Source organism: Anoplopoma fimbria, chromosome 7 (assembly GCF_027596085.1).
Source record: "Anoplopoma fimbria isolate UVic2021 breed Golden Eagle Sablefish chromosome 7, Afim_UVic_2022, whole genome shotgun sequence".
Lineage (NCBI taxonomy): Eukaryota > Metazoa > Chordata > Actinopteri > Perciformes > Anoplopomatidae > Anoplopoma > Anoplopoma fimbria.
The window spans coordinates 8,907,192-8,929,381 of record NC_072455.1 but is presented as its reverse complement, the minus strand read 5'-3'; the positions used below and the strand labels follow the sequence as shown (position 1 = coordinate 8,929,381).

The 22,190-nt window shown below is 39.2% G+C and overlaps 1 protein-coding gene across 1 annotated transcript in view; it reads right to left on the bottom strand.

Moving 5' to 3' along the window:
• Window positions 1-6,566: 6,566 nt before the first annotated feature.
• The window catches only part of ryr2a (ryanodine receptor 2a (cardiac)), a 150,820-nt gene continuing 135,196 nt past the window's right edge, over window positions 6,567-22,190 (bottom strand). Inside the window, 15 exon segments of the mRNA XM_054601717.1 lie at window positions 6,567-7,852; window positions 8,679-8,730; window positions 9,114-9,214; window positions 9,374-9,438; window positions 10,955-11,111; window positions 13,725-13,859; window positions 14,531-14,677; window positions 15,253-15,313; window positions 15,912-16,045; window positions 18,019-18,061; window positions 18,271-18,401; window positions 18,632-18,901; window positions 20,045-20,131; window positions 20,645-20,795; window positions 21,263-21,327. Of these exon segments, the coding sequence (XP_054457692.1) occupies window positions 7,757-7,852; window positions 8,679-8,730; window positions 9,114-9,214; window positions 9,374-9,438; window positions 10,955-11,111; window positions 13,725-13,859; window positions 14,531-14,677; window positions 15,253-15,313; window positions 15,912-16,045; window positions 18,019-18,061; window positions 18,271-18,401; window positions 18,632-18,901; window positions 20,045-20,131; window positions 20,645-20,795; window positions 21,263-21,327 (1,695 nt within the window). The 3' untranslated portion in view covers window positions 6,567-7,756.

Genomic DNA, 22,190 nt, shown 5'->3' with positions numbered 1-22,190 from the left:
TTCTGCCTGTAAATCTCACTCAAGGTTACACACTGTTCCTTTAATCTATCTGATAGAATAGAGGAGGTAAAATATCTTAACTTTTATCAGTTTGTGTGATTACTGGCCAGTCTATATAGGTAGCGACATTGGTCGGCATGTAGATCTATACACCAGCAAACAGTGTTGCATATTTCCAGCATTATATCTTACTGGTGTTATAGAGTTGGGCAGGAGATGTGAACAAATCTCTGAGATCGACCACAAACACTATACCTACACGATCTAACCTGTATCATTCCAGTAACTCACTGTCAACCTCATAAGCTGCTTAAAAGTTTTCCTCCTTACTCATTATAGTTTATCACCCTATAAGCTATCTTATTGGCTAAGATGCTGGATGAATTACTTTTATCTTTACCAGGATCATGTTTTGGAAAAAAATGTTTTCTTAGAATTTCATCAGGAGCAACTGTTTGCACAAAGACGTTTTATGAATTAGGCTCATGGACAATAGAGATAATGATATTCTCAGGGAGTGTAAATCTCACTGAATGTTGTTTGAATGGTTTTGTCTATTACAGACCATAATTTCAGGAATTTTGAAGAGGTTCATAATGAAGCTAAATAGGGCACTAAATGTAAAATATTGTCAACGTTTTCATTATTCAACAACAATTCACACAATGCAGCTGGTACTTCAGCAGAAAATGTTGTCCAGCTGGTCTGTATGACTTTCCTTTCCGTCAGACTTTGTGGCCAATGGTATCACATTAAAACAAGAGAAAATAAAAAAATATGCTGACAATAGTTGTAGCCTATGAAAAGCCTCAAGACGAGAGACACACAACTGTAACTATGTTCCTGCCAGATACAGTGGTTCATCAATCAAAAAATATGTTGTCCCATCAGTGGTAGAAGATCTCATTGGAGAGGACTGGTTGAACCTTTGTGCTGATATTTTTTTTTGTTTTTAGTTTTTTTTTGCCACACACTCCAATATGCGTTATTCGTGCATCAGCTTGCATAGTTTGGGTACCTTCACTTATTATTTATGTCAACCAACATGGCATGTTGTTCTGTAATATGGTCCAGAATGATTCCAGTAATCGCAATTCTATATTGAAATGGGTTACAGACCAAAAAAAGAAATTATCCATATATTTCAACGAATATTGAAATCACTGAGTAAACTGATATGCCATTATTAGCATATTTCTGCCACCTAAAACCAGATAATTCTGCTCAACAAGAGCATCGTTAAAATAGCAGTTGGTAATGTGACAGAAATACGACAGAAATAGCAGAATCATGCGCTGTAAATTAAAACTGCACCATAAATAATAAAACTGCTGCTGAATATGTTACACACACACAGATTAATTCCCTGAATTAAAGTGATGTTCATTTGTGAAGATTATCTTGCTGGAAAAAACTTATTAGTATCATAAACTTGTGTTTGCAACAGAGCAAACAGAAGCCACAAGCAGATATTCCACAAGCACTATTTGTCCTGCAGACATAGCCTGAGAAGAGTATGTGTTTGGTTGTAAATGTGTGCGTGTGCATCTGTTTGTCTGTCTGTCCATGGCTTATCTCACATACTACTGTGGCCATCAGCCTAGTATTTTTGGTTTTCATTTATGACTATATGCTCAAGAACCTCTGGTTGCGGTGGTTCTCACTTTAAATAAAAACATATTTTATTGACTGTTTTATACTGTCATTGACTGCTTACCCCTCACTTCTCTTATCTGGCCGGTGGGTGTGAATTGAATTGTGTGGTCTGAATTCAATCAATCAAAAATAACAGCGGGGCCGATCCAGACAGTGAGCGCAGATCCTGGCAGTGATCTGCACTCTACTGAGTGCACTTTTCAAGTCATTTGTTGAGACATTGTCAGAGATGAGTTGATCAAACATGTATGTAATTGTCTCCATAGCCTCTAATTTCTATGAAAATCAGCCACAAAGCATGGATAGACAGTCAAAAATGTTGAATTAAGAATATTCTTCTCTTCACAAGTTAATGAATAAAGTTTTATTTCCAAAATCATGCAAATCCATTCATTATTCACAGACTCAGTCCCACTTTATACATTTATCTCTCAGAAGTTGCAACAGTCTACTCAAAAAGTCTACATGGTGCACTATTTGGTGGCAAATTAACATGCCCCCTCTGTGGTAAATATTTATATTCATATGAGCAAAATACCACTTAGTAATGGCATTATTCAGTTTGAGGTGGTACTGCAATGAAAATAAAAAGTATAAAATAGACATGGATTCAGCGCGGCATAGTGAACACACTGCACACCACCCCGATGGTTGCGACTGTCACACTGTGTTGTCATACTTGTATTAATCTATTAATTTGTCTAAATGTAAATCGCACATGCATCCTTCCTCATTCAACATTAAAGGTGCAATCAGTAAAAATGGCTCTTTAGCAGCCTCTAGTGGCAGCATGTCTATGTAAGTGAAGTCTATGATGTAATTTAGTGTACAGAACTTTGGACATCGTGTCATGTACAACGAGCAGATTCATTTTCAATGCCTCGTTGCAATCACATCTCATTTATGTTTTTCAAAGTGGGAGTATTGCTCTTATTAGCAAATGTTTTGTTATTAGCAGTGGTGAGGTGACATTTATTACATAGCAAAAAACATTAGGTAGCTAGCTTGTATAGCTAACTGCATCATACTGCAGGTTGTTTATTATAGACACCCAAAATGTTTAATATTTAGACATACATCATGAAATACATATTATAAATAAATTAGGACAAAACATATAACCATGGAATTTCCAATCGTGATTGGCTGTTACTTCTGTCTGAAGTTCTGCCCCTGGATTAAATATCACTTCATAAAAATTAGTTTTAAAAATGTATTGGAGTGTCTCAAAAATCATGGTTATATTATACATCTTTTCCCTATTTGTTAATTTAATTATTTATTTCATAATGTCTTTACATTTTTAATATTAAACCCTTTATATGATCCAAATTTATCGCTATCGAAGTATTGTAGAGTTTGACGTTCAATCCATCCTTCACGTGCTTCCCTAATTTGATGTTTTAGAGAAACCACACCAAGTTCAGAGTGTATGCCGAGCAAGTAAAAGTGTTACATTCTCAGGAAGTTTACAAAATAGGACCCCCTCTTCATGTTTTAGAAAGCTTATAGCAGAAACAGAAGAGTGGCAGGTGGTTTTGTGCAAAGAGCCAACAATATAAATATATTGTATATATAGTGCACCTTTAAAATTAAATGCTAAACTTAACAGATTTATTTTCTTGCCATTATTATTCATATATTTATTTATATTATTTAAGTAAATAAATACATAGATTATAAATGAATAAATCATTTTATTTTAAACTGAGACAAAGTTAAGCAAGCTTTTATTTGTTTTGCCTTTTTTTTTTGCAATTTACAATGGTCAGTCACCTCCCATACACTCCCTGAAGGGCTATTGCTTGAGCTTAAAACCAAATGATACTTAAACAAATATTTGACTCATAGCATATTTAAACAGAGATGGATAAGTGAGAGAAAAGCAGTAGCCACTTCTTTTTTTTTTCTGAGGGATGCACCCGTGGCAAATGACTTGAATAGTTACAATGAAGCCCACAACACTTAAATACAATAATACAGAAATCTTAATTCATCTTAAATAATCTTATTAAACAATTTAAAGGTGACACAGATTTAGTGTCTTTGTTATATTTGTTAATCAAACCTGCATAATAATCATGCAATGGCATTTTTTTAAGATATCTTTTTGGAGAACGTCCATACAAAAAGAGTAACTCTCTTTGCTGTATGGCATAAGATAATCACCAAAAACAATAATAAAATAAATAAATAAACAATCCTTGTTTGAAAATGTTTTGAAGACATGTTTTTTCTGAATATTTGCCAGCTATGACCATTCATTCAATCAACACACACACACACCCATCAGTAAGGAATGAATCTGTAATAAAAATAAATAAATAAAATGTCTGTCAAATTAAAGTGATGCTTTCAATAGACTATTTTGTTTATGATGCTATTGTTTCTTTCTTTATTTGGCCCTTGTTTGTGCACCCAAATCCTATAAGGTCAAACTTTGTAAGTCATGAAATGTGTGCTATGGAACTTTTCTTTCACTTTAAACACAGTCTTCCTGCTTTGCAGTGAGGGGTGTAACAATTAAAGTACAGAGTAGGAAAAAAAGTAGCATACAAAGGAATATATTGTCATGGATAATGGATTTCTGTCTCTCGATGTTGACTTATATTCCACAAGACAGAACAGATGGATACAGTATGTATGTCTACAGCAGAGTGTGTACTAAAACACAGTTAAGGTAACACGATTAATCCATTTTTTAAATGGCATGAACTCTTCAACTTAGGGACAACTACAGTTTCCAAGTGGTAATATTGTTGGCGCCGCTAAAACAACCGGATTAGATAAAACAGAATGAGGTAGGCTAAGCTTTACCCCTGTTCATCTTAGAAAGGCCACCGCAAGAAAATATGGTCTTTATTTAGAACAAACATAAACTGTTTGTTTCTGGTCTTGGCTTCCTTGTAGCTTCTGGTTGGTTATCTAGCTGCTAGCTTTAGCCAGCCTGGTTACTTCCCAAAGCAAAAGACAACCATGAGAATCCCAATTTGAACTACAAAACCCCTATCACAGTGCTATGATAAGGTCAGAGGAATACACCCCGTGTTTCCATTATATACCCTACATCTTTCTGCGGCGGCCCTTGAGCCTTGAATGTATCATTATTCTTTAACCATTACATTGTCCAATCAACATTTACTGAGTAATGATAAGTTAAAGCAAAAAAAAATAATGTCTATTGCCACGTTAAAGTTGAAGGTATGGCATAATGAAAACTGTTAAGGGTTATGGAAACCGTTCATGCTGTTGGAACAGCCATCCCACACAGAGCTTGTTCTGCAGTAGACTCAACAAGTTTATTGCAACATACACTCAGATGTCACTTTATTATCTCCACTAGCAAGTTTGGCATTTTGGCCGTCACTGTCTTACTTTTTCAGGAGTCAGATGTGATCATATTTAGACAAGAGTGTGGACCTTGAGAGGATCGAGGCTCGGTGGGGCCTGGTAACATTAGCTAGTGCTAGCTAGCTAGCTTGGTTAGCAAGATGCAACCATAATTCACATTACGTGTGATACTGATTGGGAGGCTGACTTTGGCTGGAGAAAAACAGGCAAAATAATTCCTGACAACTGGATGAAATGACAAGCCCACTCCTGGGACTGCTGTGGTAGCGGCTTTTCACTTAAAGCGTCCACACCATTCATTACGTACAACTTTAGGTATAAATACAATTAAAACGGGTGAGTTTTAACATTGGGGTATGAGATGATTTGTTTTTGCAGCCAGCCTCAAGTAGCCATTAAAGGAACTGCATATCCGCATGTGCTTCGTTTTTCAAACCCAGAGGTTGCCGGAGGTTGCTGCTTGGGTGTACCTAATAAACTTGCAACTAATAGTGTATTTGGAGCCAACTCAAAACAATTGAATGTTTTTGTGAAAAAAGGAAGAAGCCATCTACACTGGACAAGTGCCACAATACTATACTCACTAGGTTCCTCCTATCACATAGCTACCACTAGTGACACACTGCATGCCAATGCCTGCATCCCCCTCAATATCCAATCCTCATTTGCTGCTGCTTAAAGATCATTGGACAGTTCTGTGTAATCAAACAGAATTGATTAAAACACAATAAATTGTACTTTTTTTTTAATAGTCACACCCCTATTTTCACAGCACAAAGCTACAATACAAGCGCATGTGAAATGTGAAATCATGTGAAAAGTGATGCTTCTACACAGGTGTGCATCGAAACTGCTCAAGGACCACTGAGGCATGCCAGTCATTTCATATTCCCAATAACAAAGTCCTGAGGGCATTTCTCTCTCTGACCTTCTACTTCTACTTTCCTATAGTGCTCACACATGATAGTTTCTGTCTTTCATAAACACCACCACAGTAAACCTGCTCTAGGAGTCATCCTCAGTCTTTACATTGTATTTATGGGAGGCTCTCTGACATTCCTCTCTCCTCCTTCAGCTTGCATAACTCACCCCTGGCTGAGTAAGGCACTATATCCTCCGTTCTCCCATCCCCCTGCTTCCATCCATACATTGATCATGTGTCTTCGGCCCATCCTACAGCTGTGACTGATGGGCTGCTCCAGTCTGGTTGATTATTTATCTTAGCTAACAGACCTAATTAAGTAGCATTAACTGAAAAAAGTCCTAACCCCGACTAGTGACACCTAGAGGCTGTGATGTTCCTTACACACCACAACACTACTGCACAGAACAACCATGCTGACTTTTTTGCTATTCTTAGAACCTTAAATTTCATGGCCATCTGACCAATGGTTGCCCACCTATTATGATCTGGACCAGACTGTTGGACAGACACACATCTCTATCCTAAGGCCATGCTGCTATTGGGGCAAAAGATCACATAAAATAAAAAAATATATATATTCAGTTACTAATGTCATTAATAAATTTAACCATTTTTGAAAACATACTTTGGGGGATTTATTTATTTCTGTAGTCTTTTAAAAGAAGAAAGAGAAAAAGATATAGATAACTTGCAGGCTCATGGAGGATTATGACTTGTTGATGTCCATACTTTGGCATGTGTCCAGGTCACTCAGCTCTACTGGAACAAAACAGACTTTTGATCATGGTGCTAGCAAATGTGAACACTAAGTTAAGGAGCCCTTCACACACAGTGTTGGCATGTACAGGGTAAGGACACAATAAGAACATCTGTAAACTATACTTTAATTCAATCCAGTACAACAGCCCTATTTGTGAAGATCAGGATGTTCAGTTTTAGTTGACGGTGTCACAGAGGTGTTGATTTGACTCTTGTAATTGCGGGAGGCTGAAGTTTAGTGGTGTTGCATTAGATATTATTATTTAGAGGCACCTAACATCTTCCCACTTGACATGTTCCACAAACTAGAGTTTAATCGTTGCCTCACCTCTTTGACAGTCTTTAACAAAAGCTGACATAGAAAGCTTCTCAAAGGTCTGATTATTGCAGAGCTGTTGCGTTGGATTACAGCAGGGTTGAACAGGTGCTCCTTTTTTGCGTCCACAACCTGTACCTACATGCAACGTGCATTGTACACATGAAAAGTCGTAAAAATCATCATAGTAATGTCTGCTCTTTGTGTATCGGTCATTGTCCTGAAAGTCTTTTAAGAAGATTTCTCTCTTCGTTTTCCTTCCACTCTCCTCCCTTATCCGTCTGGTCCTTCCCTTTTCCTTTGCTCCAGTATTCCATAGTATTTTTTGCTTGTTACTGTGAATGTAGAATAATATGAAGCAAAGAAGTCATCATCTGGGCCAAAAACCTTGACGTGCCACCAGTCCCGTATTGTACAGCATAGACTCTGGTATTTTCTATGTACAAAGTCAGAGTTAGAAGCATTCCAAACAAAGTGTGCTGGAAGTTGGGGCAGAGCTGGCGTGTTGAGTGCCTGGATGAGGAAGAGCCAGGAGGAAGGCTTAGGGTGGGGTCTGTTGAGGAAGCTGGAAATGTGTTTCTTGCTCAACTGGGAAATGGAGTCAAGTGTAGAACCCTTTGTTCGGTAGAACAGGGACTCCTTAGAGAACAGTTAGAAAGGTTTGAGGGATAAGCAACAGGAAGATGGCTTTAGAGGGCCTTGAACAGGTTGCAGTATGAAAGGGGAGAGTTTGTTGCTCCAAGAACAGATCAGTTGAGCTGATCCTCGTACTGTTTCCGGAAACAGTCACCAGCAGGGAAAAACTCCCAGCAACGCTCCTGGTACATCTTCCAAACGTACGACTCCTTTAAGACAGATGGGAAGAGGAAGGAAGGGATTACATTATATACAGCATATTTGGAATCAGAAATACTTAGGTTAGTAACAGCAGCTTCAAACACTCTGTGTTTCCATTCAATTGTCAATCAAACTTTTGAAATGTTGCAAAAAATAAAGGTGAATTAGTTTCCATCAACTGGTTTGGAGCAAATAAACTCAGCTACAGCTTAGTTTGGTCAGATAGTGGTACTGCAGACAACACATGGCTGTAGTCCACCAGTAAACAGAGTAGAAGAAGTAGGAAAGGTTGCGAACCGGAAACAAAACAAGTGGCCTTGGCCATCTAACACATGTAAGATGAAAAAAAGTGGTGAGAAGTCTTCTCTTTCTTTCAATTGATTAGTTTTAATTGTTCTTTTTTGTCACTTAGGATTGGTCATGTTTCATGCTGTCCGGAGACAAAGAAAAAACAGCTGATCAGTCATGTGAGTTAAATATTCGCTAAGCCACAATTTATTCGGAAAAGGCACTTCCATAATCCATTAAGCGCATCAAATATGGCAAAACCCATCTGAAGCGAGCATAAAAAACTTTTGGGCACAATTGAGGAAAGTTTTAACAAATGTTGTCGTTTCGATACAGCTTATACTTCTAAATACTTCTAAAGCAATACTTTAATGCATATAAGAAATATGTGAATGGAAACACGGATACTGAACCATTAAAGGACTCAGTATGCTTCAACTGTAGGAACGCTTAAAGCTGAGCTGTAGGCTACAAACTACATTAAAACATTCATAATCATACAGTAATTTACATGTATTGAGACCAAAGGAAAAGGAGCTGCTTTACCTGGCCTGTGTGCTCTGTTTCATCTTTGTTGATGAGATACATCACAAAGAATCTGAAACACACACACAAACACGCACATTAGAAAACATCCTACAATATTATCACACATACACCCACATGCACAAACACACACCAACATAGCCTGATGTTAAATAAAATCCAACCAATGTACTATCAACACAGAGCTCTGAAGCTGATGGGAGCTGAGTCTTTTTACCCAAATTGGGCAAAAAAAGAACTACACATAATTATAATAATTCACTGAATACAAGAAACCTCCAACAGCCATGCTGTCGTTTACCGATTTGTGTTCCATCACTCAAAAAACTCAGGTGTTTTGCATAAGGCAGGCATAATTATAAAATACAGGTTGGCACAACATTAGAGTTTACCAGTCAACACACAAAAACACATACTATCTCCAGATGTACTCACAGGTAGTTGGCAAGGTTGTGCTCCTGTAGCGTGTGCGTTTCAAAGCCATGTGGCACTGTGTCAAAGTAGTCATTACCTATTCCACAGATAAAACATTTGGTCTGGAAAAGAAACGTGTCAGTGTTAAGTGATTGTCATTACACAAAACATTTACCTGCAGTGTTTATTTCCATGCATTTCTATATTACACCTGTCATTCATGTGCTGTATAATAGTACATTGTTTGTAGTGGTAAAGAATGTGAGTGTGTGTCTTTTCACCTCCATGTCTTCTTTCACTTGTTCCTGCTGGTCCCTCAGTTCCCCAAAAGCATCAATGATCAACCCTAGAGTGTTCAGACCACAGATGTTGTAGACATTAGCCACCTGGACCACAACCACATTTAAAGGACCTTTAATAGTACTACATCTAATATATGCAGTTGTTTTTGTAGTGAGAGTTGTTCAGATACTGATATTTGTAAAAAGTCTGAATTCATTGTTTATTTGGTCTGGCTGCAAGATGAAAAGCAAACAACTTTCCTGAATGGAGTTCGGATCGATTAGTGCTAGGCTATGCTAACACTGTACCTGCTACATCAGCACTAAAAAAAAGAGTCATCTAGGCATAAATACGTCAGCAACTTTATTGTTTATAAAATAAACAGACTATGGTTCATTCACATAGTTCACACAGCACACTGGTGCCTGATCAAATATGAGGAAGAGCTCTGGGTGCCCACTGAAGGCTTTATCTGATTAAACAACATCAGGGCATCACAGGATCTCAATGCAGTTAAGCTTTCACGACACTGCAGTACTCAATTACGCAAATTTCGCATTTTTGCATCGCCAGGCTCAAATTCCCATTTATCCACTTATTTGCATTGACTTTCTATATCATTGCACCCCGCAAAAAGTTTGCTTCACTTTTAGTGCGAACCAGCTCACTTCTTTCTCATCTCTGCTGAGAAATGTACATGCGTAGTACCGATATGGCAGATGCTAGCTGAGAGTGTAAGTGAGCAAAGTATCAGCTATTTGGAAATATTTGACACTGGAATATCTGTCAAACTAGATAATAAAAAAAAGGCATTAATTTATTCATACTCTGATAAGGTTCTCTGAGGTACTTGATCTAAGAGTGTATGACTATAGAGTGACAGACATTCTGCTTTGTAGGAACTCAAATCAATCATATAGGATACTGTTAGCCAGTGTAGAGAGGCGAGCACTGGAGTGACAGGTCTTCTTATTTTTGTTATTACTCCAGCTGAAGCATTTTGCACGAGTTGAAGTTGCTAAGTGATGTCTTTGGGAAACCAGTGAGCAGGAGGTTACAGTTTCCATTCGTAGGATCTGTTTGGTTGCATCCTTAATTGAAGGTCAGGGTCTAACTCTTGAGACGCAGATAGGAAAAATAAGTAGCTCAACCGAGGCAAAGCTCAGTGTGTATGTTGCAATGACTGTGTCTCTTAAAGAGTGTTATAAAATCTTTAGTTACTGCCCAAATAACATATTAATAACAATATTCATGGATATGAGTTGACAGTGTTACTGCAAAAAGATGGCAAATTTATTGGCAAATGTGAACTCAAGTCTCAGATATTAGACTTCTCTGATGTAAGAACATAAAAGCCACTCATGATCATGAGTGCTGAAGCATGGTTATAAGATATGGATCTGACCTGGACAGTGATGGAGGCAACTCAGGACTAGTTTTACCGTAACCAGCATAACAACAAAAGGGAATCAGTGTGTGTGTGTGTGTGTGTGTGTGTGTGTGTGTGTGTGTGTGTGTGTGTGTGTGTGTGTGTGTGTGTGTGTGTGTGTGTGTGTGTGTGCGCGCGTCGGATCCCTCACCCTGGATGATGGCCAGGAGGATAACAATGACGAAGAAGAAAAAGGTAATGTCAAAGATGATGCGGTAGATCTCATACTCGTCACCTGCTGGGTCCTCAATCTGGTCACCAATCCCTCCACCTGCTCTCACACCTACATACATGTGGAACATGTAGCACTGGGAGATGGGGCAAGAGACACACAGGGAGAGGGGGGAGAACGTTACGTGCTTGATCTGAAATGGGAAGCAGTTGTGATTATTGCAAATTACATCGACTGAATTAAAAACAACTTTGCTAAGATGATGCAATGACGTGCAAACCTTTTTTTTTTTGCACTAAATTTAAGTAACATTTAAAAATTGCAGGTCATTGATTATGTACCTCATTTGAACAACAAAGTCCAAAATACACAATCACTTGAAAAGAGAAAATGCCTTTGAAAGAAATAGAATGAGTCTCAGTCTCAAGAGAATGCATCTTGGTAAATGTGAAAAACCTGGAAAAAGGTGGAAAGACAAGAAATGGTTGAACACACATACTGTGTTTATTAAGGGAACAAGAAAAACTGAGCAAAAAGAGAAAGAGGGAACATGATGGGAAAACCCCTAAACAGAGAGAGAGAGGTGAAGGCTAAGCGAAAAATAAATGAATCGAAAAGAAGAGATCAGCTCTCATTCTAGTGTGAGTATTATTTTAAGGGATTTATTCACATTAAGGGAGGAGAGGAAAGAGCAGAAACCTGCCAGAGGCAGTGGCCCTTTATCTGTCCATCCCTCCATCCCACTAAGCTCCTGTCACCTTCCTGTACATCAGTTAGAGCTGCCACCCGCGGACCCTTAATAGGAAACAGAGGAGCTCTATGGAATGCTATGGGTGACTGACTATAGGGGATTAGAGTGTGTGTGTCCTGAAATTTCCGGGTGACAGAAGGACCCCCTCCCCCCAGAAAACACACACCACAGAGTCCTTTTATAGTATTCCTATCAGATGGCTTGGTAGCAGGGAACAGCCTCATCACAGCAGTCATTCATTCTGTCTTTACTCGTTTCCTCCCTCCATCACTGACAAGATGTTCCTAGATATCTGACTCCTATCAAATGTTTATTCATCCCACCTGAATATACCTGTTAGGCTAATATGCATCAAGGGCACAGACCTTTTGTAAATATGAGTTACACAACCAAAATTATAATGCATAATAATCGTGCTATCCCAGTACCATGGCCTGTAGCATGAAGTGAGATTCGTGGGTTAGCAGCTATGGTTGTGCTAAGCTCACAGTGTCACTAACCTGTACCATAAAGCTAGTTCACCTTTAACGAGGACAAACCACAATAGGAGTTTATGCTGCTACTGTAGCCAACCTGCTCCCGGCATCATGAAACTGGTTGCCCAGTTTTCACTTGATTTTCCAGATCCCGTTATCCAGGATCATCACTGTTACTGTACCCAAAGAGCTTTTACTTGAGCTTTCAAAATGATAAGCACCCCAGGTTGGTAGCATAAAATCCCCCCTTCTGATCCTATTCCTATTCTATTCCTAAAATTCTAACAGATAGCTGGAAAATAAACAGGACCAAAAAAGAGCGTGTAATCTTACAGCAGCTCAGCTGAACCGCATACAGAGCCTGAGGGTGAACACCGTCATACCAAAAGCTCGGACCCATGACTTTCTGTCCATAAATGGAGCTGGACGCTCTTTACTGACAGGCTCCTCATGATACTTCCTACTTTCAATGAAACAGGCTTTTGACATGTGCTTAACATCAGTGAGCCACTGCAATGAGCCAAAGATAAAGATATTTTAACAAATGTAATGTGCAGATTGTAGTTTCAGAATATCTCACCAGAAATGATCTGTCTCAGCTGTCACCATTCATCTAACTGTTACTTGTTGAGACAAAGCAAAAACTATTAACTCACCCTTCATCCACATTTTACCCATTGTAAGCTCATTCATTTAATGTCCGATCAGGTATTTGTTCCTTATCACATTCTAAAATGTTGTCATAATGCTCAGAGTTAACACCGACCATCCAAGTCATGTCGTTATCCCGGAATGCTCCTCTGAGCCATTGCACTGTCAAGTCAACTGTATTTGCCATTCTAGTAGAGCACAATGCTTTGAGAATGTGTCTGACTCAAACAAAAGTGACAAATTGTGCAGTTCCTCAAATGGCCACTTGAGGATGGCTGCAAACCGAGGTCAATCCCTATAGACCCCCATGTTAAATGCCTAACAGAAATAAAAATGTTAGGATCAGTAGGCAATGGGACCAGATTCTGGCATTGGAAGTGATGCAGCTAAACATTCTTTGTGGAGAGCAAAAGAGGCGGAACAGATTGACTGAATTGAAATCTTTGAACCCACCGACGCAGACGTGCTTCAAATCGGTTTAAAATTAGCTTGTAAACTGACAATATTTACAACATTTAGTCTTGCATCCGAAGTTGCTAATCGGACAAGGAACAGTGCATGGTAAACAGAAGTGTTGGCCTGGATATCAGCTTGCTCAACCGGAACCCCAGAAAATAAAGCCCCTTGCCCCCGGAGGCTTTCTCTGTAGTCATACTGATAGCTGACCGGTTCCGAGATTGAACTGCTATTGTTTTGTGGCTGTGTCATGTTGTAGTCCTGTCCTGTAGTTGTGCAAATCCACAGATAGACCTACTTGGAACTCAGTGTTTCAAAACTGTAGTTCTCAAACCAATGGGCGATGTCGCAGTGACTGTCCACTTTATATACAGTCTATGGTCTGACCTTAAAGCTACACACTTCTCATACTCACTGTCAACATGTCGTCGCACTTCATATCAGGCAGTTCTCCATCTTCACCCTTGTTGTAAAACTTCCTGAAGAAGTTGAAGGCCACTACTGTGTAGAGGTACACCACCACTGCTAACAGGCCAACTGTTAACACCAGCTGGAAGACAGAGGAGAGGACGAGGCTGCTGTGATGCACTATAGTACAACATTGTTAACTCAGTCAGCACTTTAGTATACTGTAAAATGCTGTATGAAATGTTGTGTATAATGGTTGATCTGTCTATCTGGACATATGGAGTGTAGTATTTCTGTGTTGGTGTCATTATGGGTTGTTCATAATCACTTGTGGACAACTGTAGAAAAAAATAATATTGATTGTTAGGGTAAAGAATGCACTGCTTCACTTTTCTTTCCTTGGTTAAATTTGGAGGTCATATGTAGGTTAAGACATTATATTTTGTCTGCAACACACTTGGAAGGTTAATTTAAATGGAATTCATTTAAATTAGTTGATGACAGTAACAGTGGTGTGATGTGGTGGGCTAGAGGGAAGCATCTCTGTCCTGTCCTCATTAAACTGAAGGACATGATGAGCTAGCCAGTCTTTAATGTCTTGGAGGTAGATCTGAGAATCAACAGCGTAGAAGTGAGTCAGCTAAATGTCTAGTCTGCCAATGGGACTTCAGATGGGGACCGATCAATGTCTGTTATTTTGGTTTACATACAGTAGTTGCAGGTAGGTGTTTGAGTAAAAGCGAGCTAATGCCAAAATATGTGTCCAGTTGTATTTATGTTGACTGCACTGCAGCTGAGCACGCAGTTGTTTACCTGTTTGCCATTGTGTGTGACTGAGGACAGGATGGTACGCAACGTCTTGAAGCCCATGGCGATGTCCAGCAGATGGGCAGCAAAGAAGAAGTTGTTATAGTGACCCAGGATGGACATGGTCATATACCAGGCCAGATACAGGAAGGACTACAAGGAGCCAGGGAGAGAGGGGTTAGTCAAGCAAGTGACTATTACAGATACATATTGACAACGGTGCATTTCAAATTGAACATATCAATGCTCAATTATTCAACTTAATTTGCAGGTAAGTGAATTAGTTCATGATAATGTGATTTGAAGTGACTGTTAATGATTCAATTATTTGTTGCTATCCATGCCCAGGTAATAAATAAATAATTTATTAAATATTCACATATCGGCGAGAAACCACATTAGTAACAGCTATAACCTTATTCAATAAGTCAGTGTAGTGCAATATACAGAGTATATTGTAGTGAAAGTGTGGTATATTTAAATCAGAGCTGAAAACAAATTATGGTAAATTAAGCCACAGTTTTATATTTTTTTATCATACATAAACAGTATTTTAATTTGTATTAATGGCCAACCTAATTTTCATTAATAGTTCAGGAATAACTGTGAACAACTTGATAATTTAGATTCTTAAAGTTAAAGACAAGAAAGTGTTATTTGTGAACAGGAAGCTCAGCAGTAAATCCACATGGAGCCAGACATGCATGGTTCTGCCTCTACATACTTACATTGTCTGTGAATACAACCCCCAGCTTCCAGATCTGGTACTTGACATCAATGGAGTTCAGCCTGATAACAGAGGGAGAAGGTGCTCACAGAGGACCATCATGTGTGATACTATATGACCAGAGTCGAGCCTCTGAAGCACACCCTTTTTCAAAAAGAGACCTTTAAATTGGCAACTTATAGTAAATACAACAGCGTATTAGGGCCATTATGGGTAAAAATCAATACATAAAATAAAAAAATGGAGCCTGAGCTGTTAATGAATGCGCCGTCGTTGGTGGATCCATAGAAGCTGTACACTGTTGAATGGGTGATCAACAGAACAGCATGTGTATTTTTGATCATATAAAGTACATGACAATTATGGCCAACACACCATGGAATGCTGTGGCCATTGTTAACATTACTGCAGTCCCTGCTTAGTAAATCTGTAAAAAGTTGTATATTTAAATACTACCCTTTCATGTTTTTTATGCCTTAATAGAAGCACTCCTTTGATTACAGTAGTTTAATGCATGCAGATGCATTATTGCCACAACAAAATTAAATCTGTGTGTAAATCGGGTCATTGGTTAATCTGCTAATTCATTGTAATCAAGCTCTTAGTGTGCAGGGGAAGAATTAGTACATATTTGTCTCTGCACACACACAGAATACTCACACAGCAGCCAGTGAGCTGTCTCTCCTTGGCTTTCTCTTTTTGTGAGAGTCGCTGAAGTCCAGAGCAGCCTTGTCCATTCCCAGCAGCTCACTGATGCGGTCATGGCCGTAGAACTCTCCATATTTATCCATCACCTGAGGAAGAGCAGGACCTCTTGAAGAAGAAACACTTTCCAAAATAATTGTATATTTTTCCAAAATAATTGTATATTTTTAAAACGCCAGCACATCTACTGTGTTTTACTAGAGTGGTTGGGAGCTTAAGGCTCACAAGGTTTAGCATGCCAAAACTTATCTTTTATTTTATTTTTAATAAACCTCCCAGAATTACAGGAGAAAAATGTGTCCTGGCCTTAGTTCATAATAATGTTCTAAATGAACTGTCCATACAGATAAACAAGGGCTACCATGTCTATTTAGAAGCTTTCATTGGTCATTAGCTATTAGTCAAATTACCAAAAAGGGAGAGTAGAACTGTGAGGAGACACGCAGGCAGGAGGGAGAAGGACCCACTGAAATGTGAATCAAATCACCATATAATGTGTTTTTAAAGACGTAAAAACGTATCTGACATAACTATGAAGACAGAGAAAAGAGAGATGGAGTGATATTGACTGTGTGTGTGTGTGTGTGTGTGTGTGTGTGTGTGTGTGTGTGTGTGTGTGTGTGTGTGTGTGTGTGTGTGTGTGTGTGTGTGTGTGTGTGTGAGAGGGAAGTTAGAGTATGTCTGTCAGAGAGAAAGCTTAAAGTGGCACACAGCTCCCTCTGTCAGGCTAAACTTACATCCCGAAGTGATGCAGTGTGTGACGTGCAGGTACTTTGTAAATCGTGTACAGTACCAGTCAAAAGTTTGGACACACCTTCTCATTCAATGGTTTTTCTTTATTTAAAAAAAAATAAATTCTACATTGCAGATTAGTATTGAAGACATCCAAACTATGAAGGAACACATATGGAATTATGTGGTAAACAAACAAATGCTCAACAAACCAGAATATGTTTTATATTTTAGATTCTTCAAAGTAGTTGAATGAGAAGGTGTGTCCAAACTTTTGACTGGTACTGTATGTTACTGATTACAGAGACGAAAGTCAGCATAATCTCTCCCCAATGGTTTGATGCAACCTGCTGTCCAAACAGGTCCAGATCTTATTCCGTACTCCATCAGACACATAGACTGTATATAAGAAGTGGACGTAGTCCTTGACGTCACCCTTTGGTTCGTTGACTGCCGTTTTGAAGCCTGAAGTTTGGCATTTTGGCCGTTGCCATCTTGGATTTTGACTGTCGCCAGCTTTTGCAAACAAATGAAATGACCATATTTGGACAGTGAATGAGTGACGTTTAGACGTCTTTTACGGCTCTGGTAGTAGTAGCAACCTGTCAATCACAAGGTAGCCCTGCCCTAAAGCATACCCTGCTTTATTGTCTATTTGACCCTAATTGAACCATAATTTCGTCACCATTTTGTTTTTGGGCCGTCGGGACCATCATTTACTAAGTGAACATCACGCTGTATTGAAGAAGACTTTAAACTAGAGCTTGAGACCATAAACTCATGTTTACAATGTTTACTGAGGGAATAAATCAAGTGAGAAGTTGAGTCATTTTCTAATTGACTTCTATACAACAAAACTTATTTTTGCAACCGGACGAGTCTCGCCCTGATGGCCATTAGAGAGAATGCATGTTTAAGGCATTTCCTCATTGGCTTCACTTTTCTAGGAGAACCTGGCCCTAAGACCTACTCACAGTCAGTAATGTGCCTCATCACATCAGTGGTTTGTAAAACACTTTTAATCCATATTTTTGGACAAAATACAGGAAACAGTTTGCAGCACTGATGATGTTAGACTCAGCCGTCAGAATTACTAATCTAACCTAAAATCAATGAATCAACCTATATCTATCTTAATTCAACTTGTTCTTCAGTCCTATCTTTTCTATTTTATCTCAGCCCCTTCTCTTCGCACGGGAGTGGTCTTTGTTATTTAGTAAATCCCACAGTTTTGTAAAAGGCTCTTAAGAGGAAAACTCTTAGCTGGAAACTTTAGGACACCCGGTGGTAGGAAAAGACCGTTAGTGAGTACAAAAACAGGAGCACCTACCTTCCTCTTCACAAACTTATCCCAGTAGTTGTTAGGGAAAGATCTAAAAATCGGAGGACAAACATAAAGGTGCATTATTAACAAATGTAAGTGTAAAAAACTGCAACAAAAAGCACAAGATGGAACCGCATCTCATATTCTTCCACCTGGTTCTTCACACATCTTGTCAAGGGATGTTTTACATATATACTGCATAGCACGCACTACAAGCTCATCTATACACACCCTCGTACACACACAGGGCCTACTCACTGTGTGTTGATTACCAGTCTGTCCCACTGTCCTTTGATGTCATCCTCAGATGGTTGTTCTGTGATGTAAAGTCCATCAAATTCCAGCTTCCTGGCCACCTCCTTTTCACGCTTAAAGATCACCAGTGGTACCTACACCACACACACACACACACACACACACACACACACACACACACACACACACACAGCAATACAATTATAAATAATAAAGTTAAAATCCTTGGATTTGAAATATTTGAAAATATCACTAATAATTGAATAAGACGGACTGTATGGACAAATTATTTTTTGGTTTCAATGACGGATAGAGATTAAAATGTTTGGAATTATTTCTGCTGTATCAATAGTCAGTATCGTGCCTTGAGACAGTAGTATCCAATGATGCAGAAGAAGGAGATGACAGTGTGCAGGACAGCCAGGATCCGTAACATGGGCTCCATGTATCCAGTGCTCTCCTCCAGGACAAAACGGACTGTGACGGGCTTCAGGGGCTCCCCGGCCTCATCCACCGCCTCCTCCTTTGTCTCCATTGCGTCTCCTCCCAGTGGATCCCACTGAACGCTGTTGTCTGGTTGGCTGCTGGTGTACGCCACTTCCCTTTCCTCGACCACAGATGAGGATGTAGAAACCTGGCAGGAACGATTTCATAGTTGTTTAAAGGAGGCACATCTTGCTTATTTTAAGGTTCAGTCTTGTATTTTGGGTTTCTACTGGAACATGTTTAGATGCTTAAATGTTTAAAAAACTATATATTTTTTCCATACTGTCTGCGTAAACCTGTATTCACACTCTGTCTGAAAACACTTAATTTTAGCGCCTGTCTATTTAAGCCCCCCCTCCCATATATCTTCACAGCGTCACTGCAGCCAAGGGATTCTTGGATTGTATGTCACAACCTTATGGAAGTCCTTACGGCTGTGCGCAATTTCTATGTGAATAGAGCATTTTGATGCTTTCACAGCATTTGTAAAGCACCTACACCTGCTTTATAATAAAAAAAGACAAGTAAATAAGTGAAGAATGCTCCAATTTGTTCACCAGCTAGTCTCCAACTGTGTCTGTCTGCTGTTTGATGCTGAGCAGGTGGTGTACAGTTGGTTTATGGAGCTTTTTCACTAAAAACAGCTGCCTGGAAACAAGCTGATGGAGTAGTGAGGCTAAACCAAAACATAACAGTTGTGGGGTGTAAAACGAAAAAACTATGAGCTGGATACGAACAAGCTATGTAGAAGAGAAGGGAACTGCAAAGTTGGGTGATAGTTCTCTGTGAGTCCATTATTACGAGCAACAACTTCCGCACTACATTGGTCATTTGACTCACTGACACATTTTCACCCCGAAGGCAACACATACTGACGCTTGGTAAGTAACCCTATGCTTCTAACTATGATGCTCTAGGTCCCCCTCTAGCGTCAGTTTCTGGGCGTGTCAGGGATGGTGTGTTGGCTTCCACGTATTTTCAAATAAACTTCTGTGTTTACAGGAAACATACAGTTTCCATTAGCATTGGGCTAATTTGAACGTTAACCTCGCAAGCGTTTAGAGGAGAAAAATAGTGCCGCATTGATAACTTTCAAAATATCAAATTTCATTTTCTACCTCTACCCTTTATCAGCACACAAATACAGCTCCGTGCAGTGTCTTACTGCAAGTTTTATTGGTTTGAATGTGCCATTACTTCTCTTTCTCCATTTGCTAAAAGCAAAAAAGGTCTATGAAGAATTGAGGTTTCCGTCTCTTGCCTGATAACAACGTCCCTGCTATAACGTTACCTTATAAAATAGGAGGATGAAATTGATTGCAAAGGCAACGAACAGCGCCAGCATCCTCATGTTGTAGAAGTTCCTTGCAAAGTAGTTCTGCAGGGGAGACAGAAAGAGAAGTTACTAATGTTATGTCTGGATGTTTCACACTCAAAACCAGGTGTTGGACTTCCAACACCTGGTTTTGAGTGTGAACTCCTAAAAACTGCGTCAACTGATGGTGAGCATTGTCTGTCAACAAAAAGTGGTGGGTTCTCGTTCTGTGTAAAGTTAATTCAAGTTAATATGAGGATTCAGCAGGCTGAGTTAGACAAATTCTGAAGATACATTTCCCTCTTTGTTTTTCCCTGGATGGCGTTCCCGTGCGGAGCTGCAGTTGAGGGATGGTAACACAAAGAGGGAATTTGGATAAAAATGCTGTAACTATGAAAGAACTGTCCAGCTAATCCTCTTATAAGTTTCAGCTGAACTTCAGAATGCACACAGAACAAGGTGGGTGGAAAAAACTGTTTCAAGGTCCAAATAGTTATTGTTAGACTGAAAAAATACCGAGTTGACAGAGAGTTGACCACCACCACTGTAACAAACGGACAGAGAAGTTCCTTGTACCAGTAGTTTCCTCTGGTAGGCTAGGATCTTCTTCAGGAAGGCAGACTCCTGCAGATCCGGTTCATCAGACTTTGAGGTGTGATGCCTTCTCACTTTTGGCTTAATTTTCTCATTCTTCTGTTGTTTCTCTTGTTTCTCTACATGTCCATCCCTGAAATCACAAAACAATTCACATTTTCACACAGCTAACAATAAAATACTGTTTCAGTCATTTAGAGGGCTAGGTGAATGGAATGGGCAAGTGCTTATTCTAAGTTGTAAATGTGTATATATTTTTTATGTAACTAGATTTTTAACTCAACATATTCCCATTGATTGTCTTGGACAGATTGCTGAATGGGCCTACTGTCTAGTAGTCTACAAGGCATTGCTAACATTTCTTGATGGGAAGTCACAAGAATGACCGAATGACCACTGAAAGATGCAAAACTAACAAAAACCCCCACAAAATAACCAAAAGAGACACAAACGACCAGAAAGTTCTTCTTCTGTAACTGTGGTTTAATGGCCTTTCATAGCTGTATGCTTTACCTTAATGTCTGCACTGTCCATACAGTACATTTTGTTTTTTTACAATATCTGTAATAATCAGATTACATTACACAAAAGTATACATACTCTGATGTTTTCTCAGGTTCACATTCTGTCTCTGCTGTTGCTTCCTTCTCCTCTGAGGAAGAGCTCTGTGATTTAAACAGAAAATATTATTAGACAAACAAGCGTATTTTTGCCATGCTAGCTGCATGGCTAAGAGGCACTTAAAACCTTCAAGGGCTTATATGATCCGTCATGAACACACATTTTCTGCTAAAGTTTGAATAGTTGTGATATTTTTTCTCTCTGTTCTCTCATCACCGTAATCAGCAACATTTGAATCAGAATCTGAAAACATTTTGTGGTTTGTTTAAAGGGCGGGTCCGTCTGCATTCTTATTGGGGGTTTCAAATGGAAATATACACTTAGCTGTTAGCAAAATGCAGTGACATAGAATACCAAAGTAAGCTAATCAGTTAGGTTAAGAATAATTTGAATGCTAGCCCTAGCTGAGTCGACGATGGCTGTAATAAGTTTGGAAAAATGTACATTTTAAAGTGGGGCTGTATGTACTGCAAGGTAAAATTACTGTTTTTGTCAATGGAGTCTTGTGGCTTTGAATGATATAATAGCTTCAATTCCCCACCGGAAAGTGTTGTCTGATGGCAAGGTAAAGCAGCTGTGGACGGGAGCAGCAGAACATTTGTATTTTAGCCACCAAACATAATCAACATCAGTTAAAGTGTAAGCTACATTCAGAATCTTCCACTGCTTTACCTTCAGCCATCAGACAGCCCTTATCAGCGGGGAACTGAAGCCGTTACTTTAACTCTCTTCAAAGCCCCCAGACTCGACTAACAATAAGAGAGTTTTCCTTGCAGAGCAAGTTGCTGGTCTACCGCTGCCTCGATCAGTTTGTTTGTGTTATTGTGGGATCTGAACTAACGTTTCGCCCACAGCGGTACATTACTTAGCTTCAATGGCCATGCTGCTGTCTATTTCTGGGAGTGCT